This window comes from Amphibalanus amphitrite, unplaced genomic scaffold, assembly GCF_019059575.1.
Source record: "Amphibalanus amphitrite isolate SeventyFive unplaced genomic scaffold, NRLGWU_Aamphi_draft 000323F_arrow, whole genome shotgun sequence".
Classification (NCBI taxonomy): domain Eukaryota; kingdom Metazoa; phylum Arthropoda; class Thecostraca; order Balanomorpha; family Balanidae; genus Amphibalanus; species Amphibalanus amphitrite.
This window is the reverse complement of record NW_024881818.1, coordinates 636,276-663,681: the sequence shown is the minus strand read 5'-3', so window position 1 is coordinate 663,681 and position 27,406 is coordinate 636,276. Positions and strand designations below refer to the sequence as shown.

Genomic DNA, 27,406 nt, shown 5'->3' with positions numbered 1-27,406 from the left:
TGCGGGTGTTAAGCGGCATGTATTTAGGAACAAATGACAGCAGCGATGAGTCCAGTTCACAAAGATGAGGATTACATTACAACGTTGTGTGTGCGCACGCGGGCGCGACTCCACTGGCGACACATGTCACGACTAAAAAACGGCGCACGCCGCGCGGCGACTGCGGGGGCCGGCCAGGCGCACGCGCCCGCAAAAATTCCCACACACTGGAAACGGCCCGACAATCTCCGCAGCCCAAGGTAAAGCTTGCCCGAGCCTACAGCGCGCGAGCCGTGCGGCCGTGCCCATCGGGCACGGGCCGGGTACGGGCGCCTGCCCTCGCCTCTCCGTGTCTCAAGTGACACTCTCACGTTCGTCTTGCTCGCTCGCTCTCTCTCGCTCTCGCTCACGTTCGCTCTCTTTCCCAGCAATATAACACTGGCGTCGTGCGGAGAGCGTGTATGCGCGCGCGCGCGCCGCCGGCCGCCGCCGCCCGCCATATATCACATTCATATACACGCGCAGCGTCCACCGTCAAACACAGAACCAAATGCAGACAGCTTCCAAAGAGCGTCACAATGTCCCCTGAGCCCTAGAGACATTGGGATCCCTTTGGATGACGAGCAGCACACGCGTGACTTATAAAAATCGGTGACAGCGGCGGCGGCCCGGCGGCGGTCGGCGTCAACACTCGACAAAAAACCGCACTCGGTTCGGCATATACGCTCTATCCATATATCGCATTGTTCAAACATAGAATGTATGTGCGCGCCCGACTTGCGGGAGCGCGCGCCGGCAGTAGCCAGGCGGCCGGTGGGCTGGTTCTCCTTTCCGTGCGCATAATCAGTGTGTGTGTGTGTATTCACTACGGGTGCGTAGAGGGCCCGTGCTTCCGCCGCAGGCGTGACAGCGCCGGCAGAGTCGGTAGCAGCCGGCCACCAGGGGGTAGCAGCACAGACAGGGCAGCAGCGCCGACAGCAGGGTGAGGCCCAGCCACCGGCGCGCGCAGCGCTCCTCGCGCGGCGCGCACGCGCACGGCCCGCTGCCAAAGTCGCCCTCCGAGTCGGCGCAGCAGTGGTAGAGCATGCACTGGGCGGCCGGCAGACAGGTGACCGCCTCCAGGCAGCTCCGCACCGGGTCCGGAGCGTACTCGCACTGGCCGCGCCCGTTCGACTCCTCGTCGTACGGCTCCTGGCAGTGGCGACAGCGGCGCGGCAGCGGCCGCCGAGTCTCCACCCGGCGCTTGCCGCTCTTGGGCAGCGGCGGCTGCGTCAGGTGCATCGTCTCGGCGTTGCGCTTCAGCAGCTCCTTCTGCTTGACCAGGTCCTCCATGGCCGGGTAGCTGTACTCGTGCTTGGAGGGCCGGTCGCGCGCGAACTGCACGTACGGGTACTCGGAGGCAGCGCTCTCGTCCGACAGCGGGCCGGTGGGAGGCGCCGAGCCGCCGCCGCCGCCGGCCGCCGGCACGGCCGCTGCCGCCGTCGGGCCGAACGCCATGCGGTGGAGCAGCGCCGACTGCGGCGAGGCGGCCGTCTGTCGCGACACGGACGAGTCGGAGGAGGAGCGGCTGTCGTACCGGTCCACCGGCAACTCCAGCGTCTGCCGGCACACCACAGCGACGGTGAGCGGACGGTAACGGGGGTGCGAACAGTAGGGGTGGTTGTATGGTCAGCTCAAGACATCTCAAACGCAACAACATAGGAGGTGGGCACAGCGTGCAGACAGGCCACACGACCAGCTGCAGACAAATACACGCACTCATGAATAGACGGCAGATACTGCAGTGGCAAGAGCCGGGAGTGGGGCAGGCGTGTATAAACTGACTGATTCGCTGACTTGACGGCGAAACAGGTACTGACTTCAGAGTACACTTCGCAGTTGTCGTATGGAAACACTGACTGAAACTGTCAAGGTGTTTTACCAAGATACGCACACTACTCCCATACTGAATCACCAACATCAATTCCTCTACCAAAGTCACATTATATTACGCCGCATTGATCTGTCCGACGCCGGACACATTCCACAGGACGCCGCTCTACCGACGACCTGCAGGCGGCGACTGCAGCTGGGGCGCGAGGCCTTAGGTGGCAGCACGTGCCCGTATCCGGCTCACCCAGACAGGCGGCCGCGGGGTCACGGAGAACGCCCACGCCCGCTGAATGGGTCCGCCGCACAGCCGTGGCCGTTGCATCACACGACAACAGTCAGCCAGACTGTTCAGCGCTGGGTACGCCAGTACAAATACATGACGCGCAACCGAACTGCGAGGACCTCGTCATCATCGTTCGTTGGGCGCTGCTGAAGCGATGAGACGCTTCAGGCGCATGTCACAGAGCGGGGGAAACGATCAATGAACGGCTTTGAACCTGGGCCCGACGCTGGGGCGGCGACTCTGCGAGCTACCACGGCCTCTGAACCAGCTCCCGGACTCACCATGAACACATCATTGTCTCCGAGATCTGGCCGGGTGACCGAGGGAGGCGGTGGCGGCGGGGGTCGGCCGTGCAGCGGCGGCGGTGGCGGCGGCGGTCGGTCGTGCGGCGGTGGCGGAGTGACGTACAGCGGAGACGAGTCCGAGTCGGACAGACCTGCGGCGGACCGGGCGGCCGTCAGCAGCGGACACGGACGGGAAACAGCACACACAGCACACAACACACACAGCGCACAACAAACAGCACACTCGGTCACAGCTTGGAGGGGGAGCACCGGGATGGTGGGGATGGAACTAGGGAAATGGGTCACCTGCATCGCAAATCAATATCAGCCTAGTGATGAAGAATGTCATCCTGACTGCGCCCTGACATCGTTTTACAATGTTCAGTTTTCACTGAGAGTGAAGGGTGTGAATTAGGTAACAGTCAGAAAATCGCCATCAATTTCGTTCTACAGTGCGAGCCACTGCATGTAAGACACGCACAGGACGCTGGAAACGGAAAACAAAAAACGCCGCCGTGTGCAATATGCATCAACCATTTTCCCGGCGATTCGACGAGTCAGTGTATCGGTGCGTTTGGAGGGTCGGGTCGCGGGGGGCAGCCGTCAGCAGCGCCGTGCCGGCAGCGCCACTTGGCTCGGCCGTGGGCGGCGGGCAGCGCGCGGGGGCGGCCGGTCGATGGCCGTCCGGCTGCACGGTCCGACCGGGCTGCCGCCGCCGGCCCGGCCACGCCAGCGCGCCGCCGGACCCCAGACTGGGGCCTACATACGACCCCCCGGTTACAGGAGTCGTAAATTGGTAGTGCGGAGTAGCTCAAAGGCGTTGTGCGTATTGCAGAGCTGATCGAGGCACTGACGTAATGCGGTAGCTTCTCTCTTATAACTATATTCTCATGAATGGATGGATGGATGGATGGATTGATGCAAAAAAGACACCCTTTCGACATTTGGACAAGGGTCTCGAAATGATTCGCGTAGGACCAAGGGTAGGAGTAAACACAGCAGGTTCCACTGATAACTGGAGGGGGCGGAGTGGTGCAGGCTTTCAGGGTTTACAAGTATCCGACCACTGTTTCATTCATTATTCACATATACGAGTACACAGCTGACGAGATGTCTGTATCACACTATCGTTCAACTATAACACAGCACAGCATGTGTAAGGGCAGAGCAGATACGAGTGATGGCGAAAATTGCACGCGATGGACAGCAGAAAAGAGCGACACAGACAGACTGCAGTACTGCGAGAGATTACAGCTAATGAGAAAACCAAGAAACTTACCGATTGATACAACGTTCAGGTGGCAAGAGGAAAGAGAGAAGAGAAACCAGCGTTAGAGTAGGCAGTTTAGGCACGAAGTGTACGCAACACTATCAGACATAGCCACAAGAAAATGCAGAGTGCAGAGAACTGCCTAGTAAATAGTTACTTGCTTCCCACAAGAACAACTGTTACGTTGTGTACACAACAGAAGAAGTAAAAAGCAATCAGACGCAAACCACTTAGGAGAGACGAATATTACAGCTTTCTGGGTTTTGCATCTAAGAGCACAAGTGTTTTATGTCCTCACTTTTTGCGCTGTTCCAACATCAATGTCCTGCGCCGCGCCTTGCTGCGCCGCATTAGACATTCTCCCGCAACAGCGAGTGGGCGTAGAGCAAACGCGAGCACGAACAATATGATTTTACAAAGCCCCCTGGAGCCGCTAATGAAACTGAGCTGGGATGACTAAATTAAACTAGCACAGCAGCATCAGATATCCACAACACTCTTTTCATCGTAATATCAACAGATCCTAGATGAAATATTCAAAAAACGTTAGCAAAACATGGTTTTCGAGATATCTGCGTATGGTTACCAACACAAAACACATACTGAGGATACAAAAGCAATGGGTTCCAGAAATTCCTATTAGTTGTTGCTATCTGATGTCCATGGAGTGGAGACTGATCAATTAACAGTCAGTCGAGAATAACCCATCCTTGAGTTTAATGGATAATACTTGCAATCGCACCAATCGCCGGTGAATCCATTTTAAACAACCTGATCCCTGGGGCTGTCAAAACCGCTTCTTTAAAACGTTGGAAAACGATAAAGCACCCGGTGGCTTTTGTTTTGTCCTGCCCTCCCCTTCGCAAAGCATAGTGCCGAACGGCTGAACAACTGACGGGGCACCACCTCCAATGTCCCTAACCTAAGGCCAGCCAACACGAGCAACAGTGACCTTTTTGGGCACCGTGTCTGCGCGGCACCCAGACCAGGGTACCGCGCCATGTGCTAACATCTCCTGCCGCCTGTGACCCTGTCGGTACCCGGGTGAGTCACCCGCGGGCCACCGGCCGGCGCTGCGGCGCGTGTCAGGCCGTTCCCACAGGTGTATCCGGCGCCCCCGCGTCTGACCAGTCGCCTCCACCGGTGGCCGACGCCCCCAGGTGTGTGCCGCGACACGTCAGGGGACCGGCCGCTCTGACCCGCCCCACTACACCCAGAGATAGACCGCGACAAGACTACGATGTCCGACAGGGACGCGACATGCGCCTCAGCTCAGCGGGGAGCATTGCAAGACCGGCGAAAAAGACCACATTTTTGATAAGTTGGCCTGACACCACTGTATGCTGCTGATTGCCGACCAGTTCTATGCACCGATTAGTGTCATCAATACATAAGCTTGGTGACCGAACGGCACCGAATGCGTAGATAGCGTTGAAAGTAGGCGTCTCGTGCAGTGTGTCTACGGTTCAGGACTCGTACTCTTTTTTTCAATGTTTTGAAGCACTGTGGAGACCTGATACATATACTAGATAATGGTAATTTAAAATGGTAGAACAATTTTGTAGCCATGTGAACGACTAAGTAGCGCATTTAGGTAACGTATTTCAATACGTTTCGAATGTGGAGCACAAGCCGTGGATACCACAGCATTAGTGTCCCTATTCTTTTCTAAATTTACTCTGACAATGTCCCACTCGCGATAACCTGCCTCAGCAACGAACGAAAACAAGTCGAGACGGAGCGGGGTGGCACGGTAACCGTCACCTCAAATACGCCACAGTATAAACTTATATAAACCTGGATACAGGTATTTCTTAGCGTCCGTGACGACAAGATTATCGAGTAATGCTCGCGAACCGTCCAATCATCACCCGACAGCAACTGCAGACACAAATAATAAATACCCTGTCCCTTCGATCACCCTGAGCCCGACCACGACAGGCGTGGAGACGGGTCGGGAGTCGACGACTCACGGACGGACAGAAGGGCACACGGACAGAGACAATGTTAGACGGACGGACGAGAAGACGGACAGGCAGACGGATCGCGGACCGAAGGGTGGATAGACCGATTACGGACGGACGGGTAGACGGACGGGCAGACGGACCAGAAGACGGATAGACAGGGTAGACAAGGTAGACGGACGGACGAGCGAACGGACATACAGAAAGAAGGACGGTCAGACAGACAGATAGACAGACTGCCAGACAGAAGGGCAGGAGACGTACCGTCTAGGAGCTCCTGCACAGCCTGACGCACGCCGCGGTCGAATGACAGACAGACAAACACACACAGACAGAGAGACAAACTGGCGGACAAACAAAAAGGACAGACAGACTGACGGATGGACAGGCTGACTGTTGGACTGACTGACAGCAGACGTACCGTCTAGGAGGTCCTGCACAGCCTGACGCACGCCGCGGTCGAATGCTCGCGCGTCGGCAGCCGTCTGAAAGGTGAGGCCGAATTTCTTCTCGCCAGTCTTCCAGTGGTGGAATGTCGGCATCACCTTGTGGTACACAAAGTCCTTCTTGATTGTGCAGTTTAGTACGGACTGTGGACACACAGGGGCGAGGGTGGTGTCAAAACAGGAGGGCTGGCCACCGGTTCTGGTAGGGGGCTGAGTGATTTTACCTCTACAGGAACACACGAGAACATCCTGATAGTTGACAGCTCTGTTACCAAGTAAAGTAATCTTGATGTTACAGACCACACTGGCATAAAGCGAGGAGCAGGGCAAGACTTTCGCTGGTAAGCAACACGCACGTTCGGAGAGCGATGCCACTAGAATGGCTAACGTCAGACTACACAGCACTGGGGGCGACCGAACACCTAGTGCTAGATGTGAGGCACCGTACAGCAAGTGTTTCAGCATTTACACACTGAAAACCCGCAAAAATAATTGCTTATGTACAAGATCGTATCAGGCCCATTTTCCTGGCAAAACACTGCCAATCAATCGGGGTAGGTAACTATGACCGTGTAACAGCAAACCTGTGCATCAGTGTAAATATGATGTTTTATACAAGCTTTTTACTGGAGCATGCATGTGTTCAGCAAGGTAATCATTTCGCGCTACTAGCGTTACATGATTAAGCCCAGAGCATATATGTCAGGGAATAACCATTAACCAGCAGACTAGAAAACAGGCTAGTTCGTCTTCTGCCGATTCCGGGCCAGGGATTTGTAGTTATTGAGGTACATACCAGCATAATCAATTTTTCCCCTAACATTGCACCAGCGTTTGGACCTCATCACTCTCCACCCTGTTCTCCTGCTCTGCCCCGTGCCCCTCTTCCCGTGACATGTACAGTAGATGCCTCAGCACCGAACCCCAGGACCTATACTGAACGGACCCCACCCCATGCATGTCCTGGCTATCTCGGCAGACCTGTAGACAGGCGGGCAGAGGACAGGTAGGACGGCAGGACACACAGCCAGGTAGGCGGCCGGGCGGGAGCCGGGCAGGGAGGCGCGGCGGCGGCCATCGATTTTCAGCCGGTGGGTGACGGGTCGGCTGCCATCTGGCGGCCGTCCCGGTAGGTGGCTCCACCTGTGCCGGGCCGGCGACCCTGGCAGCCAGCCCGGTATGGAGACGAGCCGACGAGCTACCGAGGCTCGGCAGCAGCCAACGTGACAGAGACGAGTCTCACAAATGCACCAAGAACGTCTGAATAAATGGAGGTGTTTATTGATGCATTTTCTATACATTAGACTGGCAAAAAAAAAAAACGTTGAAACGAAAAAGTTTTAAAAAACCTTTCCGAATCCAAAACCAGGTCCGTGCCTTGTAACTGGTGAGGCGGTTGCTATTATCGTCATCATGACAGTCTCGCGCAATATTGTTGTGGCAATGTATGCGCACATTAGAACTCAAGACTCGAAGTTGTAACGAACTTCCCGAATAGGGAATCCCGATAAACATATAAATAATCAAATGCAATAACTAAATGCCAATGTCGAATGGCGACCTAAAAGGTCAAAGGTTATCACTAACCAGTAGCCTTGCGTGTGAGCACTAAGCAACTCAGCACGGGTTCTGGACTAAAAGGCCATCATACTGAAAATAAGTTATAGCCAGTTTCAACAAAGTAAATGTATGGGGAGTCGCAAAGAGGAGCGCGAGTGCAATGTTACTTCTAATGTAACGTAAACACATTGTTCGCTAAGACAGCAACAATTTTATTTTTGATATAGGTACATATTGCTATTACTGCGATGATTCAGGAAACAAGCAATGATCTTGACCTACGGTATACTAAAAGACCACGAAGGAACTTTTTACATTTGCATCATGCATCATAATGCATCATTGAATCACCGGCTGGAAATATTTAACGTGAAATACTCAGGACAATCGCATGCTTAACCAGCGCCCTGGTGGGGTCCGTTTAGGTATAACGCGACCTGGTGGGGGGGCTATTTTTGCCCCCTCTCCCTCGTATCTCCGAAACTAATGGACGGATCCGCAAAATTCAAACGGCGTTCGAAAGCCCTATCAAATTTGTCCAATTAAATCCAATTAAATTGAACTCGGGGTCACCGATGACGTCACAGGTCAGGTCAAAGATAAAAAGTTTTGCCGGTCACGGGTCTTCTATGGAATGCGCTATAACATCGAGTAAAACGCATTTTATCGAAAATCAGCGATAGGACGTCAGTTGCCTAGTACATATGTTGCTATTAGAGGTCATTGATAATACCAGGTCAGGTCACAGGTCAGGTCACCAAGGGTCAGCACATGAACCCAATTTTACTAGGGCTGTGTGATGCATGTTTTATGGCACATAATTTTTCATTTCAAACTCAATGGTGTTGGTTATAAGACCACCAGGAACGGTTTAGGTCACTTCCTGGTGGTTAGGTCAAAAAAGGTAAAAAGGTCAAATTTCAAAGTTGATATTTTTGCATAAAATGGGTATTGATTCGATACAGCTCGTCACGGGGAGTCTAACGGTGGCCTTTGTTCTGTGCTACCAAGTCTAGAATTGCTAAAAATTGAGTTTGAAAGCTTTACGTCATCAATCTTGAACAGTTTTTTCGCTATAACTTGGCCAAAAAGAGGTATCAATCTGAAATGTGGTATGTGAATAAAAGTCGGTAAGGGCTATCACATATATTCCGTTTTTTTTTCGAAAATCGAAAATTTGTTTGAATTTTTTGGCGATTGTAATGATTTTTGGGGGTGAAAAAATCCGAGATAGCAGTTATGTAGCCCTGCTAATTTTATACCTTTTATGTCTTACACGTTTTTCTGTATCTTCAAAGCTATAGGCCTGACAGTTCTTACCGCGAAACCTTTTTTTGGGGTCGAAAACGGCAGAACATTACTTCACTCTGACGTCATTTACAGCCAACCTTTCATAGCCTTTGGAAAAAAAAATTAGTTACAAGCTACAATGTGTAAAATTGATGCCCGGGAGGGTACTGAAAGTTTGGTGACGATCGGCGCAGCGGTTCTGGAGATATATCTAAAAGTCTGGAGGGGGCGCAAGGCGCCACGTTACAGGGGCAAAAAATAGCCCCCCACCAGGGCGAGGGTGAATGAAAATGTTTTAATTAAAAACTAATAAACGCCTGCTAACTAATTGCTTGCCTCAACTGTTCGAAAAACCGGTCGGAATAACAAACATGACACTTTTTGGACAACGAAAGAGCGAGCGCAATATCGAGTCATGCGCTTACGCACGTGTAAAATGAGACTGCAACTGATCAGCTCGGTTCATATCTCTGTTCTTAACGACGTGCTGACTTTGAGCGCAATCGGTCCAGCCGTTCCAAACTGCAAAAACGACAACTGTACGTGCGCACGTGCGGAGTGAGATTCTGATATGTGCGGCCCACCCTTCTAGCTAGTACCATACGATTTACCGAATTTGAGAGTAATTGGTCTAACCGTTCTTGAGATGTAGAAACGGCACTCTGGACGTGCACAAATGAGGCTGCCCTTCTAGGCAGTCATCAGCGGTGTACTAAACTTAGCGCGTTCGACCCAGCCGTTCGTGAGAAGCAGAAACAGCCCCTGCACCTACGCACGTGCAGTAGCACCCCAACCAAAACACATGGAAGAGCATCGCCCGATAGGTTCCCGCTATATGTAATGTATACCCAGTTTGAGTGTGATCGGTCCAGTCACTGTGTAGTTACGTAAGCTGAACAATTTTTCCTCTGTGATTTGACAAGTGGCACATGTCACCTATACGAACCACGTATCAGTGTGTCCAAAATTGTAATGTTGCGGGGAAATTCACCCATAGTGAAAAGTGTAATGACATCCTAAAAATGTAAATAAAAACATCCACACGGCAGTCACGACTTATAATAACAACCTCGAACCCAAACGTCTAGGAGCAAGGGCAACACAAACCTCGCAAACCCTCACAACACGCTAAGACAATCATTCGAATAACCAAAATGTTCAAATATATGACCCGAACCTCATTTCCCTTCCATAATATAAACCATAATATAAACCATAATATAAACCTCATTTGACATCCCGAATATCAGAACGTCTTCAACGTTTTATCAGTATTTTTATGTTCCTACATCATTTTCTGGTGACATAAATAAAAAAACAGTGCTTAACCCGGCGGCCAGCTGGGCCTCCGCGCCACCCGCCGGCCGCTGGGGGGGGGGCATATAGTTGCCCCCCCTTTACTTCTGCGACGATATCGTCGCAACGCGAAGAGATAGAGAAGCGAAACTTTGTACACATCTTCCTGAATACCTAGCCGAGGTTGTGTCCAAATTTGGTGTCGATCCCATTTGAAATGACGTCACAGTGACGTCATAAGTGAAATCATAGATTTGCGACTCTCATATTCCTCACGATACATCAGATATATGGGACCGAATATAAAGGGTCGATTATTGGTCAGAAACTAGATGGAAGTGTAGTTAGATGTTTTAGGATGACAGCAGGTGCTGTCTAGTTCATTTACAGTTGAGTTTCATGCTCAGCGTTATGAGAAACGGTCCATATCGGAAAACGACAAAACTTAATGACGTCACTGTGACGTCATGACGTCACTGTGACGTCATCTTAGGTGCTACAACCACCAAACTTTCCTCAAACATTGCCTAGGTATTCATTTGAAGCTATGCCAAGTTTCACGTTCGTAGCTTATCAGGTTTCGGAGATTTTCACAAAACGTAAAGGGGGGCAACTTTATGCCCCCCCCCCCCCCAGCGGCTCGTGGGTTAAAAAGGGTAGAAGTCAAGTTTTATGGAAATAACGACATCTTTTTCGACCTTTTTTCTACATCCTCCCCCTAACGTAAAATGAATTTAGCCACACTGCCACGTATTGAACTCATGATTGAAATGATGGGTCATCTTACGCAACAGGCCACCGATCGATAGAACGGTTGTCCTAGTGTTACGAAATCGTCACGGGGCTGGGTTGGGTCGCACATGCGAAGATTTCCCCTCATCCAAAGAAAGACTCGCTCGTTTGTTCGCTCAGCACGGGCAACGAAAAGTCAGATTTGGCAAGAGCGTTAAGCGCCTCGAACTACCTTGGAGCCACACTGTTCAACGTAGGCTGACCAGCGCGACAACCTGGGCTTAGAGCCAATTAACTACCCAACCGGGCCGCCTCATCCCGCAGTGCATCACCCCAGCGCTGCTGCGTATATCCCGACCCCAAACACCCGGCACCGGTCTCGGTGGTTCCCCAGTGGACCCGGTGGCCACGGCACCCCCGCTCTCCGTTCCGCCCCGGCTGGAGTGGCCGTCTCTGCCAGCACGGCGTCATCCGCCCGCCGCCGCTTTCAGTCGGCAAAGGTCAGCGGCGCTCCTTCCGACACACAGGGAGCACGTGGCGGGTGACCACAGCACCTGTACGGCTACGATATGTGCACCCTCCTGATCCGCCCGTCCCCGATCAGCAGACGTACCCGCGCTCGTCAGTAACTAATGACAGAAGTCAGGTGGAACTTGGAAGTAACGCCGAAACCGTCCATCATTACTTGCTGGTAAGTCAGTACCTCGTACAGTTCCTGTGCAATATAAGACTCAATCGCGCCTCTGGAGAGCAAACAGAGATTACATCTGTTGTATGAGTACAATAGTTTCGATTTTCAATATTCATGTTATATATAGATCAGCTAGTTTGAATAAAAAAAAATGACTGTGGCCAGTGTGGGTTCCATAGGATGCATCTGGACACCCTTGGTAATGGGTCCGCTACGTACGAATCACAGCATACACAACAAATCGCTTTCCAGATAAGCACTCTGTCGTACTAAGATACAGAAAATGATGCAAAAAAAAAAAAACGGGCCAAGTTTGCCTGACAAATATCACATCGACAGCGTTTTCATAAGGAGCATCCTATCAAAATAAGCACCATTGTGAGCGAGCACGTGCAAAGTCTGACTTTAACTCTAACTGCTTGTGCAATGTGAATTGTGCAAGTCACTCATCGACCCAAGTCACTCATCGGCCTCAATGTGCAAGTCATACGCCGCTCCTAAAAGCGTAGCACTTTTTAGCGCAATTGGCTCATCCGTTCTGAAGACGAAGCAGCGGTCTCTGTGCGCAAGCAAGTCAGTAGCACCCTTTACTGTGATACATCAAAATGCGTCGCCCAATGCGCCCAATGGGTGTCCAGTGTCCACTGTGAGTACTGTCCAACGACGAGCCATGTTTCATGTAATTTCAAGTGTGATGAACAAAATGAGGAGAGCGGGGTTAATGGGCATATTGTGTGCCTGAGCACAATTCGTGCCTACTTATTGCCGACTTAGTTTGCGCTTTTTAAAAGCGTATTGATATTAAATATCAAAATATCAATACATATTAATGCGTTTGAAATTTGAATATCAAATTCTTAAGTTTTCAGTTTTTTTTCACGAATCGGCAAGCCCAAATCGTACGTTCACCATATGTTCTTGAGTCGTCAAGAAGGCATCGTGAAAAAACGAAGATAATTATTTGCAGGGTTTGCATGCACATCACAGGTATGGTGTTAGGTGTAACCAGCCAGTACTACACGCGTGGACCGGCCCGCGCCGTTCTGTACTCACCACCCCGTCGTTGATGCGCTTGCCGAAGATGATGTACTCGGTCTTGGGGTGATCGGCATTGACGTGTTCATAGCGAGGGTGTCGCTTTCGGACGGAGACCTTGGAGAGTCCCCAGCCGCCCATGGGCAGCCAGCCGCCCATACTGTCGTCCCGCATCATCACCTGGGCCTGAACTAGTACCAAGCTGCCGCCGCTGAAACAGAACGAGGGGACACGTCAGTCAACCTGGGTCTGAACGAGTACCATCATCACCTGGGCCTGAACTAGTACCAAGCTGCCGCCGCTGAAACCAAACGGGGAGGGGGTATATCAGTCACCCTGGGCCTGAACGAGTACCATCATCACCTGGGCCTGAACTAGTACCAAGCTGCCGCCGCTGAAACCGAACGAGGAGGGGAAACGTCAGTCACCCTGGGCCTGAACTAGGACCATCATCACCTGGGCCTGAACTAGTACCAAGCTGCCGCCGCTGAAACCGAACGAGGGGAAACGTCAGTCACCCTGGACCTGAACGAGTACCAAGCTGCCGCCGCTGAAACCGAACGGGGAGGGGGCACGTCAGTCACCCTGGGTCTGAACTAGTACCAAGCTGCCGCCGCTGAAACCGAACGAGGAGGGGAAACGTCAGTCACCCTGGGTCTGAACGAGTTCCATCATCACCTGGGCCTGGACTAGTACCAAGCTGCCGCCGCTGAAACCGAACGAGGAGGGGGAAACGTCAGTTCCCAGCGGGCATAGAGTGCTCTAGGGTACCGATTGCAGGGTGCTGGGGCACCAGCGAGCACAGCGCGCCCTGCTTCCATCACACAACCCAAAGACGCCCCAGACGACACAACAAACAAACCACACAGCAGAGAACGCAGGTGTCCACACAGCGGTCAAGAGTGAGAAATCTTAATTATAAAAAACGCCAAGATCATCAAAGACGCTTGTTGCGGCCTTCAGTGATCGAGAGTCTCGTAGGTCAGATGAATGAGGTTGGGACAGGCGAGTCCCTGGTTCCGAAGAACACCTCTAGGCTCTACGGTCACGTTTAGTCCATTCACACATCGGCCGCCACACCTATAAATTACCTTGGGTCGATCCACGGTCGAAGTTTCACAGTAGCAGCAGAAGCGCACAAGAACGATCGATCACAGACTACTTCTATCATCGAAAGGATCCTGCTAACTGTGGGAGACGAGCCCCGACACCAGCGGAGGCAGACGTGAAGCCGCTCTGGTTGGCGCGTAAGAGCACAACGAAAGCAAGCACCACTGTCCCTCCCGTCTCGTGCTGAGGCCCCGTAACCACAGTGATGCAAATGGGGTTCACGAGTGGCCATAAATACGAAAAAGGCCCAAAATTCAAGTTCACTTAATCGAATAAATCGTAATATGGTCAGTCAGGCAAATGTTTGGGGTGTCTGAAAAAGTATGATTTTAATGTTTTTGTCAAAACCGGCCTCGTGTAGGATTGTCAGAAGTCGAGACATTTTCGATGTCGTAAAAATGACTGTCAGGTACTTGAAATTCAAGTGCCGCTAGCGTGCGTGCATGTCATACAAACTGCAAAAATTATACATGAAAATGATCCCCGAAACCTGCTGCTTCTAATGCCACGTGATAAAAAGCCGTATCTATTTTTTTTTTTGACGGTGAGCTAACTATTTGTAATCATGTTGCAACCGCAGTTTTTTAACAAAAATATTTGCTTTCAATTCACCTACAGCACTTCACACAATGTGTGCCCGTTAGTGCACCATATCATAGCATTCCCTAATCATTTCTGAGTCGCATCGTGAAAGAATTAAGGCGCTAGCACAGGGCTGACCGGCGCTACAGAAGTTTTCGTCCGGTACAGTCGGGTGCCGCGGCGCAGCGGGCGGCCCGGGCGGCCGCGCCGCCCGGACGCCGCGCGGCGGCACCCACTCGCCCACTGCGCGCCCACTGCGGCACCCGACCGCCCGGACAAAAACCTCTGTAGCGCCGGTCAGCCCTGTGCTAGCGCCTTAATTCTTTAACGATGCGACTCAGAAATGATTAGGGAAGGCTATGTTATGGTGGACTAACGGGCACACACTGTGTTAAGTGCTGTAGGTGAAACGAAAGCATTTTTTTTCTTAGTAAAAAACTGCGATTGCAACATGATGATAAATAGTCAGATTACCGCCAAAGCGAATGAGATACGGCTTTTTGTGACCCGGCATTAGAAGCAGAAGGCTTTGGGGATCATTCTCATGCATAATTTTTTCAATTTGTACGAAATGAACGCAAACCAGCGGCGTTTGAACTTGCGAGTGTCTGACCGTCATTTTACGACCTAGAAAATGTCACAACTTCTGACGATTATACACGAGGCAGGTTTTGACAAAAACATGAAAACCATGTGATTTCAGATGCCCCAAACATTTGTCTACTCGGCCATATCGCAATTAACTCAATTTGGTAAACCTGACTTTTGGGTATTTATGGCCACTCGTGAACCCCATTTGCATCACTGTGGTAACGGACATCGCCGTGCCGTCACACCGTCACGTCTCTTACGTCACAGCGTCACGTCCCACACCGTCACGTCAGGGTTTCCGCCGGCCACGCCCACCGTCGGAGAGCGGCCAATGGGGCGGCCGCCATGGCGGAAATTCTGCCGCGGCAAGATTGAAATAGCCCAGCCAATTTCCGAATTACGGCGGCTTATGAGGCCGGCCGGGCGGCACACGGGCCGCCGGAGCGCCGCCCAGAATACCGCCCCCGCCCCCAGCGCCGCCCCCGCCCCCGCACCATTAGACAAGGCACACGGCCGACCGATATCCAATTCAGATATCCACTAGTCGGGGAAATGTGAATGTCAGGGGGAGGACGCTCGACAAGGTCTGAAATCTGAATATTGATTGAGCACCTAAATAGCAAAATGATTTTGGTTTTGTGCAAACAATCTGTTTTGTTGTTGAGCCGCTCATCGAAATAAGTCGTCAATGAGACATCAGTAGATTCAAGCGTTAGCAAAGTATGTTTCAATAGCCCGTATCAGCAAAGTCTGTGTCCGTGTGAGGAGTGAGGCTACGTTCTTCTTGCTCACTCTGATCATCGGCGACGAGAAGCTTTGCATAAACGCATGTTCACTGTTCAGCTTTGCCGCATTTGGATGGCAACCGATCAGCCAGTTCCATCTGATGAGCCGCATGACTGAGACAGCTGCTTTAGTTACGCTGAGACTGAGAGCAGCCTTCACCCATGAAAAGGAAAAGACAGCATCACAAGGAACACAGAGCAGTTAGCGCTGACATACAAGCTCTGCCTAACATTGACATGACAGAAGACCGAGTGAGGAACTGAGTCTGGCTTCCATTGGCATCCTGAGCTTATCTGCATCTAAAGGACAATTCCAGAGGACAATGATGTCTTCATCTAGTAGTCACATTTGCTGATGACTCCGTGGTCAAAACTGGTACATGTGTGGCATATCATTTATTTATGAAGCTTTCAAAATCACTGACCCTTCTTTACCTGACCTTGACCTTAAGCACGGGTATAACTTCAGCACTTATGCATAGCTGTTTCAACTTTCAGCGCTTCGTCATTATCTAACACAAAAATTGGGCTCAACATCATTGACACTGCAATCGCTAGAGCCCAAAATGCGGAGAGGCCCTATTTTGACCTTTGTTTTGACCTTAATCAGTCATGTGACCTAAAAATTTCAACTGCGTCTGGATGAGACCTTTCTAATTGACTCGCTGCGATGCTTATGGCTTGGTTTTGTAGATTTGAGGATGGTGCTGTAACTGCTATACGCCCCCCCCCCCCTCCCCCTCAGTCAATGACGTTTCATTGGCTAAAGGCTCAGACAGTCAGGTGCGGTTTGAAGTGTACAAGATAGCGGTCGCAGTGGAACCAAAAGCAAGGGATAAAGGACTAGTCCGAAGAAAGACTATCATCAGCGATTCCTTAGTGTAGAGTAGACCCTACTGCGGCGAGATAGGGTAGGGTGGATATGGGGCATACTGAACTGGAGAATATTACAAGTAAGCCGTATCGGCTTCGACTGAAGGCGACACTTCGCGGCTTACAAAGCTCAAACAATCTCACAAAGCGCAACTTCACAGACGGGATGACCAATGCCAGCTGTGAATCGGTTCCAGAGCGGCAGAGCAGGTTCCTCTCTGATCTACCGAGGTCGCTAAAACAGTGAGAACTGAGACTCCCGTCGGTCTACCTACTTGGCATGGCTGCAGCCACTGGATGTCGAGCTGGAGCTGGACAAGTGTCGCAGATGGCGCCGCACTTTGTCACTGATGTCCAGCATGGTGTCAGCACTGTGGGCCATGGCGCGTGGTGCGCACCATGGCGCACCACGCCCGCACACCTCACGCACACACACCAACGAGCCAGCGGCGGCAGCGGCGGCGGCGGCGGCAGCGGCGCCGCCCGTGCCGGCCGCCGCGCCGCTTCCGGGCCGACTGTTTCCGGCGCGGGGCGGCCGGCCGAGCGGGCGGCCGGCCGGCCGAGTATCGACCGGCGGCGCGCCGCCGCCGCCGCCGCCGCTGCCGCCAGCACCGCCGCCCATTCATGACGGCGGCCAGGTGGCGGACGACGCGCACCGGCCGCCCGCCGGTATGGCGGCCGGTCGGACCGGGAGACCGACGGGCCGAGACAGGGGGCCGTGGGTCGGACGGGTCACAGAGCCCGTGACGGACCAGACTCTCCGGCCCAGCGCTGACCCGCGCGGCGCCGCCCCCACCGCGCATACCGGGGCCGGCCGAGTGGGAATCGGGTCCGTACAGCCGAGGAATACGCCGCTAGAGACGGGAGAGCGGGATAACACCGCGGCGAGGATAACACAACAGGGATGACATGTACGGATAACACTACAAAGACGGAGAAGAGAGCTGGGGATAACACCGCTGACCAAACCAAGTGACCAGTTTACGCGCTGCTATCACCGCCGCCGCCACCGAGCAATTTCAGAGATCCTTGTGTTCGATAATTTGATGAGATTGCTCGAAAACCGCACAGCCCTGCAACGTTCCTACGCATCGTTTCTCCGCCAGGGTTGATAGAAAATGCCTTCCGAGATGGACACAGGATACTAGAAATATAATGTCGGACAAACCAGCCCAAAATGCAGCGTGCGACCACCATTGTCCCTCAATTTTGTGGCATCCTGCACCGTGGCGATGGAAGGCGATTTACGCTCTCTTTCCTCAGTTTCTGACATACATTACAAAAAAGATTTTCGCGCACGCGAAAAAAAAAATAGACAATGATCACCTGACATCAGATCACCAGGTCAGTCATACAGCCTTGACAACACATTCACGGTGTTTGATCAACAATATAGACCGATGCAGGTATGACGTTTTTCATCGAGGTCACGACCTTGACCTGACGTCGGATTTTCAAGTCCGCTCTTTCCGTGCCTTTGCGGCGGTCCGACCGCAACACGTCAAGGAAGAAAGGACGCTTTTATGGCGCAAATCCAACTCGGCTCTCGGGCCATGTAGGTAGTGACGGTAGTTAGAAACACCAGTCATTTATAATGTCCTGGCGTCAAGCAACCAAAGGCCATGTAACATCGCAGTGGGACAACGCTTCCGATTTTCGATGCATGATAAAATAGGCACATAGTTTTAACTAAGTAGGTAAGTAAAAAGTGGATTTTTTTTCAAAAATATTGACGCTCGCCGGCCGAAAGGAGGAAGGCGAGTGCCGCTCCCCTCCCACACGGTTTTCTCGCAATTGCACAGAACGCGCTGACTATGGAAAGTTAAAAGTTCTCACACCTGACCTTTGATTCAAGCCGGATCTTGCGACACCAGCCACATTTTTAGGACAGGTCAGGTCAGGTCACTGACATATGATGTCATAGGTAAACTCTATGTACATACATGATTCTAAAATGTTACAACTTTCCAATGCCCTCAGTCCCCCGGGATCTTTCACAGAGAGACGAAACTTACAAGACATACCTAGCACCACGCGAGCCCCTATAATCTGTGCATCTCTGGGCTTTCCTATGGAGCACCTGTGGTCAGGTCGGTCTCGTGGCCTACCACACCATCATTATATCATAAGAGCAGGGGAAATATGAAAACTTCTATTTTGGCGCCGAGAATGATGAGAGTATTTCAGGCAATGAAATCTTGATTTCATACGCACTTTGCAAGGTCCGACACTTAGCTTTTGCATTTTTTTTTACAAAAGTGACGTCATATGTTACGCCCCGGTAGGTCACGTGAATTTTCCGTCAATTGCTCTCGATCAAATTAAGCTACTTTCAATACAGCGTAGACAGTCGGAAAGCCACCAATGGACTCGGAAAGACCTGCTGAATCGTACGATATGACCTCCATCGACCAGCTTCGTGACCTGGCCTTGACTTCAGCCTTCAGGTCAACACCTAAGTGGACCTGTCCTGAATAGACACATCATTCGACGCGCCTGATTAAGACAAACACGATGGTGCCAAAACCGTGGCCCTGCGACTATCTATGGTGAAACTTATCACCAAAAACTAAAAACCCTAACCTGGGGCACTTAAACTGACCTCATAGGTCATCAGTTGAACTGAGACCTTAAAATCAAGTGTCGGTCGCTGCGTCTCGTATCGGCGCACGCACTCCTTTTCTGCGAGGCTGGAACTAAAAATCGGGCGAACCACGAACCCAAACCCTCTCGCCGCTCTCGGTGGGGGCGCATGTAGAAAACCGAAGTTTGGCGAGGGTCAGGGAGGGCTACTTCGCTATTTTATCCTGAAAATTAATCTTTTGCCAGCAGTTTGTCCTCCAGAGGGTAAATTTCACCAAAATGGACGCCAAAGAAAAGTACTGCACGCCGGCCCTGCGCAACAATATGGCGCAAGTGGACCATATTTATACCCTGGGACTGCTTAAGTTGAGACGCCCGGATATCTCGCGTCTATCAAACTTGAGAAACACACGAAGGTCATAATATTTCAATTTCTGACATCCACATTGAAAATCGGTAAAAAAAAAAAACGGGACAAGGGTAAAATACAACTTAGCGGAAAACTATCGAATTCCCAAAACACGAAGACATATGTCGGGGGTCAACAATAATCCTGACGGAGAAGAAATTCCGCGACACTCTTCGATTGGATGAATCAATCTTGGAATGAATCAAGGTAAATCACAAGAACTAAGAAGAATCGAAACCGATGAACACCTTCCGGGCGGCGGTGTCATTCGGTTGAAACTGAAGGTGTTCTTCACGAGAAGGAGTCATTGACAGTAGGTATATGCATCGTCCGATACGATGCAGGCTATGTTCAGGAGGGTAAAAGACACTCAGAAGAGAGCAGGACGGCGAGCTGGCTCGCCCGGCCGAGTGACCACATTCTGATGATGTCCTGCGAACAATTAATGATCTCTGCCCCGCCGGCCACCTTCCATTGTGGCCCATCAGCGCGGCAGAAAAAGAACCCCACCGTACCGTCTTCAATATTCGGCTAAACTTAGCCGCGGCCGTGGGCTCGACGGCAGTGGGCGTCCCATCAGCGGCCATCCCCAGACCCCATGTCCTTCCCCCGTACTCCCGGCACCAGCGTATCATTCACGCAGCGGCCAGGGGCGGCGCTAGCTCGGACCGCTGACAAAAGGAGCAGGATCGCCCGGTCACTTCAAAGGTACCGGGGCTGTGTGCCGCGCCCGCTGCCGGCCAGGTCAGCGGCGGCCGTTCCCGCGGGCCACGCCGCCGCGGCCGTCGGTATCGGCGCGGCACCATTACCAGGGCCCCACTTCCGGTGGTGGCTGGACGGCGATCAATGAATGACGTAGTAAGGCGCGCCGCCGCCGGCGGCCCATTCAGCGCGCCGCACGGGCGCCGCCAGCGCACCGGAAACGGGCCGGCAGCGGCGGCGGCCGCCACGGCAGAGGGGCGGGCAGAGCAGCGCGGCACGCCCCCGCCGCCGGCCGCGGCGCTTTGGGCGCAGATGACAGCTGGCGGCCGGCCAACGGACGGCGCCCGAGATGAGTCCAAACGCCGCCCCCACACTCGACCACGGAAAAACTGATATAAACCGGACACGGGGCCCGGCGCTCCGCCGAACGACGGCAGCAGAACGACACCCCTACCGGTGTGCCTCTCCAGCACAGCAAAACGAAAAGTTTGCATAGGTGTCACCGGTTACACTGAGGGGTGCGGTGCAGAATACCACAACGCTTGCAAAAAAAAAAAATGGAAGGAGTCAGTCACAGATGGAAACCATTTTCATCGAGCTATATTGATTAATAAATTTCCATATTTACCTAAAGTTATTAGGAATCTAAGTCAAGCATCAAGTGAAAGGTTTACATAATGACGGATCGGATTGGATAACTTTAACTGAGCATGATCGATAAAGGTATAGTTGGTTGACGATCGTTTCAATTTTTATAACAGTTACTCGTACATACTGCATAGTTAGGTAAAGCACACAGATAACACCTTAAAACATTTTCTAGAGGAATCTGATTTTCATAATCAATCATCAATTATGTGAAAACTGGACAAAACAAACTGTCCCATACAAGATAGGTATATATTCGCAGCATTTGGATTGCAATGTATGGAGCCGACCATCAACAGTGATCTGCACAGCAACCAGCCATCACCACACCATCACACATGAATGGAACCAGCCCAGGTGAATGAACGAGACAGGAATGAATGGCTGAATGAATGGACGCGTGAAAAACGTAATGAATGGCTGGCAGCCACAAATACGCCGCGCCAGGGGCGGCGTTGACAACGATCCCCAGCGACTGACGCGCTCCCCCTCTTGCACCGGAATTCGGCACTGTTTGCCTGCACTTCCCCCACAGAGGGGTGCTCCACCAGCCGCGGGCGCTGGCGCGCGCTGGGATCCGGACGTCCGGTCGGGGCGCGACGCCCGGAAGGGGCACGCCACGCGCAGCACGCCACGCGCAGCACGCCACTCGCACAGCCCCGCCGCGGCGATGTATGCGTGCCAACGACCGACACGCACCAGCGGTCCCCAGCGGCGGCGGCCGGCCGGTGCGGAGGAATGTCCGAGCCGACACGACAACGTGAGCTCACTCATTGACAGGCGCCCTTTCAATGGACCACACATCAGACCCAAACACTGTCACAACCCGAGCAAACAGGTACCTACTTATTATCAGATCAGGGCCTCGTTTCATAAAACTCTGCCGTAACTTACACCTTTCCGTAATTCACACCCTTTCAAACTACGGAGCGCAAATGAAGCGGTTTCACAAAGCCACAACTGGAATTGTTTACACCTCCGTAACTAAGCACATTTGCGTAGTTACCGTAATTTATCAAGCGACCTACAAATTACAATTTCATGTCAACACTTATTTTTTTAAAGAAATTATAAAACAATTATGTTGAAATTAAATCGTAAAAATTATTTATGAAAAAACAAAAACGATTTTGCTGACCATCCTTTATTAAATCAATATATTGAAAACAGCAGAAAGCCAGCTAAGCAGAAGTGCCTTACTACGAGAGTGGCGCGGCGCGGCGAATAAACAAAATTCCGATAGCTGCCACAAAAAGCGACTGGTACAGAAGATTTGCAGTTTCTTTTTCTCATTTTGGCTGTTCTTTCTTCCTCACCGGGCTCAACATTATAAAATATATTAAAAATTAGCTTCGAATCTTCACATTAATTCAAATTCACGCAACATTTTTGTGCGTAGTTTACACCACTGATATCAAGAACTTGATAAAATAGTTGGCGTTAATTACGTCGTTTTATGAAACCCAAATGGCATCAATTGGTCCGGATTCGAGCATTTGCCGTAAATGAAGCTCCGTAATTTCGATGGCGTGAATTACTCCGGTCTCCGGCTTTATGAAACCGAATTGGCATCAAATACGCCAAATCTGGCATAATTGACGGAATGCCGTAAGTAATTCCTTTTATGAAACGAGGCCCAGATCGTTGGTTTGCTATGCCGAAATTCAGCAATGAACATAGCAATGAACCATGCGTAACAATAAAGCAAACATTCATACGGAAATGGGTGGGCAGAAAAAAACTAGCAAAAATCGACAGCAAACATGACAATCGCGCTTTTAAGAAGCTAAAAGTTCGGTGAACACTACCCTGTACCAAATTCCAAACTTGTCTGCAAAACGCAGAAAATAAAGCGCAAAAATAAGGCTCACAAAAATCAAGTCCACAAAAAAAGGAGAAGCAAAAACCAAGCACATCAGACGATATGTTATAAAACGTACTATACAATTTGCGTCTTTTTTTATACCATCCTAAGCTTACTACACCATATGAGCATAAGCCAAGGTGATAACCAACGTGATTTTTTCACGGTAAAGTTTCATGAACTAGTGAACTACTCATTCTCGTTTGTTTGTATGTTTTTGGGGCTTCAGGGCACGCCGACTATAAGGCATTTTGCGCCCATACTCAACCTTGCCCGTACTCCAAAGCTGAGCGAGAACGTTAGATCGTTCTCTCCGCAAAAGTCAACGCCTGCTAATATTGGTGCCATTATTGCTATTTTCTCACGGCTGAATACAAAACAAACTACAGCGTCACCAATCAAAGACTTTGATGTGTTTCTTTCTATCTCTTTGTCAAAATCGCCACGTTTAAAAACACCTTTTTAACAAATAACTTGGGAACCATACTGCCAGTTGCACCACCCGACATAAACGACTACCGCAAAAGATTGAAGCAGCAAAAGAGCTGAGGAGTGAGGCACAGTCGAAGCCGGAGTCCCTCAGAGGTGATCGTGGGCCCCCTAAAACTGGCGGATGACCTTTCCACACGGTACAGGTATGGATCTGTTGAAATGTGGGGCCCACGCAGACTTCATACCACAGACCTTGAGAGGGATCTCCAGCCCGTTGTCAGATCTCAGAACCTCTTGTCAAGGACCGGGATGGCCAGCCCAGGGTTCCACCTCACTGTAACGCTGACCTGGGAATGGTAAGGCAAAAAAAGCTTTCCCTATGCGTGCGCACCGTCCAGGACATCAGCTCGGTAGAATGTGACTGATATAACTGATTTCGCTGAAGACACTCTTGGCTGTGTGATAAAGACAAACGTATTGTAGCTGGAGGCATTCGCCAGGTCAGAGCGCAAAATTGCCGCATCAGCTAATCGGCCTCGAATGAGTCAGCTCCGATGAGTTTTCAGCGGTTGTAATGTAATGCATGCACACAAACGCATAAACCCAACCAGCTGAAGACCTTCTCGTCGGATCTCAGCACAGGTTCCGTCTGCGCGGCTCACGCACGACGGCAACTGCTGGTTGCTGCAGGGCACTGGAGCTGAGCGGTCGAATGCGGTAAACCCGTCAGCATTGCCAGCCTTGTCAAAGTGTGTCAGGCACCAGTCAAACACGCAGGCTTCTCCCCAAGATGGCAGCACATGGAAATTGAGGCTGGATACTGCCATGGATTGGGGCCTTCTTCAATGCCACGATATGCCACGATATGAGAGATTTCGTGGCAGCTCCTGCTCTGACTGGATCCAGGTAATCAGCAGTCAAAAAAGTTTGTGCTGGCTACCAGTCTGTTTTAAACGTTCATTCTGTATCTGAACAGCTTGCCAAGTAGCCTGAATGGTACAGCATCAAAATATTAGCTCAAGCCAGGTTACCAAGGTAACAAGCTGGTTGATAATAAAGAGAAGCAATGACCCTTCATGAGCATTTCAATGTTGCTTCTTCTCTCCTACAGTACAAAGAAGAAGAGTTGTAGCTGAACTTCAACAACAATCAAACAGACACAACACATCACATGTAACAACAGGATTACTTCTTGAGAGATGTTGTTGTGGGCAGGAAGACACAAATGGAAGGAACAGTCAGTCTATGTGACACTGAAGTTCAGCAACCATGCAGCAACAGCAATCATTGATGAGGCATCCTGGGCTACTGTGGTCAACTAATAGTCATTCAGCTTCCAGAAAAGAGGACCCTGCTAATGCTCCTCAAGAACTGGCTCAGCTGTGTCTGGAACATGGCAACATTTTGCAAGGACCCTTCAAACAATCCCAGTGAATTCAGCCCCACATGAGAATTGACACAGCTCTATGCAGAACAGGTTTCTACTCCTTACTACATCAGCCATGGTTGTGGAAGGAAGATTGGCAGGCTAATAAAACAGGCAAGTCATTAAAGGAGCATATGCCATAGCATGAAATGGCTTAACTGGCAAGACACCATATAGCTTTGGCTTCTCAACTGCTGTGGATGTTAAGTACCTAAGCAAGGAGAAGCAGGTAGATAAAGAGGCACTTATTACAGGTAACTTCACATTACTGCCTTCACTATTACATTGATGTAATACTACTATTCACATTGTCCTACATTATCCAGTAGCATAAATTAGAACAGCTGGACAGAAGACTGACAAGTATAAGTTTATAAGTTATGTTAGCAATGGGAAGACAAGAATAAAATGCTAGCAACAAACAGGCATCTCACAATATGCATACACCACTGCATTCCTAAGAGCCTAAGCTTAGCCTTAGCCAGGATGCAAGGCATTGCAATTTTAATGTCTTATTGGTGCTGGGGCACTCAGCAAAGCAATGCTGATTTACTGTGATGTTGATGTGGTGTCATGGTGTACGGGGTTAGTGTTCAGTGCATTGGACTGGTATAACACCATGATGTACTGCTGTTTTGGCCTATAATGGAAAAGTGTATGCAGAAGGCAAAGCACAGTTCAGCATGAAATAAGGGAATTGGACTTGAATTGCAGTTTCTACATCATTAGCTAGCACCGCCACCATCTAAATTCTGCAGTAAATAGCATAAATCTTCTAAAAATGTGAGGTGGCGCAGACTTTCAGGCTGGTCCGTCTGTGCTGGTGTGGATGGCACTCTGGCTAGAAGGGCTCATCATCAGTTGCTGCCTGGCTTGCATGTCTGAAACTGACTATCGCCCAAGCTTTATATCACGACATCCCTATGCAGTTATCGAGTCTCAACAACGTTCACCAGTTTCTCATGCCAAACACGTCATACAAAAAAATAAAAACAGTAACAGGTCCAGTTATGTGGTATAATTCCAACAGACATGCATCAGGGCCAAAAATCCAATTGAGAGCAGATTTACATGAATGGCGCACATGCAAACCGATGGTAAAAGCACAGGAAAGGTACGAATGACTTTAATTACTTACTCTTCATATCCCTCTGTCATGTTTCACATAAATCCCCTCCTTACGGGATCCCCATCTTCGTTTTTGACTCTTCATTTTTGGTCACAAAATTCATGGACGACCACTGACATTTGCGAGCCGACGTTCCACTGAACGCCCAAGCTCGATATTCGCACCAAAACCATAGTATTTGGAATATGTCTGTTTCAGCAGGACGCCGACCCTTACATGAATATATTAAAAATTTAATACTGACTAAAAAGTATTTTTCAATTGCAATGACTCATTTTTTGAAGATTTAATGGGTGTTCGGATGTAAAAGAATTCTCCATTCATGAAACATATCAGTGCGGATGAACACTATATCCAAGATGGCGATCCTCTGACCATTCAGAGGGGAATGAGAATGGGTTTGTTTACAAACGGGAGCAGGGTGAGGATGAAAGTATAAGACTCTTGCACATTTTAAAAGTTCATCAATGATCAAAAATGTTCTTTGAGTGCAATTAACAGTGATATCGTCCCTAATACAACACCGATCATAGCAACTGAGGGATTTGATGCAATTCCCAGACCATGGATCGTAGTGACTCAACTCGATTATGCATATTTTGGGGACACAGAACTCTACCAAGCATTCACCCATAAACCCCCAAAGAACCCACTAAACGGGATCGCCGCCCTCGTTCCTCAAAGTTCACCATCCATACGACGGGACGGCCAAAGCCCCTGACGCGTGCTGCCACCTGTTTCTAATATCATGTCTATGTGCTGCCACCTGTCGGTGACATTACAACAAATATCAAAGGGATGGGCTGCAGCGGCTACCGTTTGGTCCAGTTTTAGACCAGAACCCGTTGCTAATTGCTCTTTTTCAATCGATTGTAACTTAACCTGACGTATATTCTGCATGTAAGATGTGAATATTTTTTGAAAAACTAACAGCCGGGCTTCAAGTTCAACCTCTTACCTCATTATGCTCATAGGCAAGTTTACACTCGGTGTAAACTTAACACCGAGTTAACACTTCATAGCAATCAAAGGTCTGTGACTGAAAGCAATGCAGCACTGTTTTTTCAGTTTAATTTTCAGATAGCAGGGAACAAAAAATGTTATTTAACTAATCCATTTTATGGATGATTGGGCGTTGAAGCTTGCTATAATATCGTCATTCGTTGTCACTGCTATTTGCAGTGGCGGCGGAAGCAGGGGGGCAAGGGGGGCAGCTGCACCCTAAAGTTATGGAAAGGGGCGCCTCGAAAATATGTAGAGGAGGCAGGAAGTTTAGAGGTGCGGCAGCCATAAAGCTGAGCAGTGCGACACCGCAACTGATAAAGGCACTTGTGACACGAAGAGGGTGGCAATGACGTGGGAAAAGTATCTTTTGATATGCTGAAGAGTGGAGGGCATCCTTATCTGAAACAAATGCAGATGCTGCCGACCCTGTCGAATATAATCTTGCCAGGCGATAAAGGCTAGGAGGGCGCAGCCACTCGAGAAGCGCGCCATGCGGAAGAGGGGCGCCTGCATGCGAAAGAAGGGCACCTGTGTGTGGGACGAAAAAGAAACATTTATGGAGACG

General features: G+C 50.5%; 1 protein-coding gene across 2 annotated transcripts; it reads right to left on the bottom strand.

Moving 5' to 3' along the window:
- LOC122388467 (sprouty-related, EVH1 domain-containing protein 1-like) lies at positions 1-26,581 on the bottom strand. 2 transcript variants are annotated; one of them, XM_043379605.1, is made up of 5 exons: positions 25,846-26,581; positions 12,721-12,913; positions 6,074-6,242; positions 2,416-2,570; positions 1-1,578 (listed from the first exon to the last, which is right to left on the bottom strand). In XM_043379605.1, the coding sequence occupies exons 1-5, from the start codon at positions 25,863-25,865 to the stop codon at positions 823-825; spliced, it is 1,293 nt and encodes a 430-aa protein (XP_043235540.1). In that variant the 5' UTR covers positions 25,866-26,581; the 3' UTR covers positions 1-822. The 2 variants fall into 2 exon arrangements, with proteins under 2 accessions (XP_043235540.1, XP_043235541.1); XM_043379606.1 differs by having other exon boundaries at positions 2,416-2,441; positions 25,846-26,184.
- Positions 26,582-27,406: the final 825 nt, after the last annotated feature.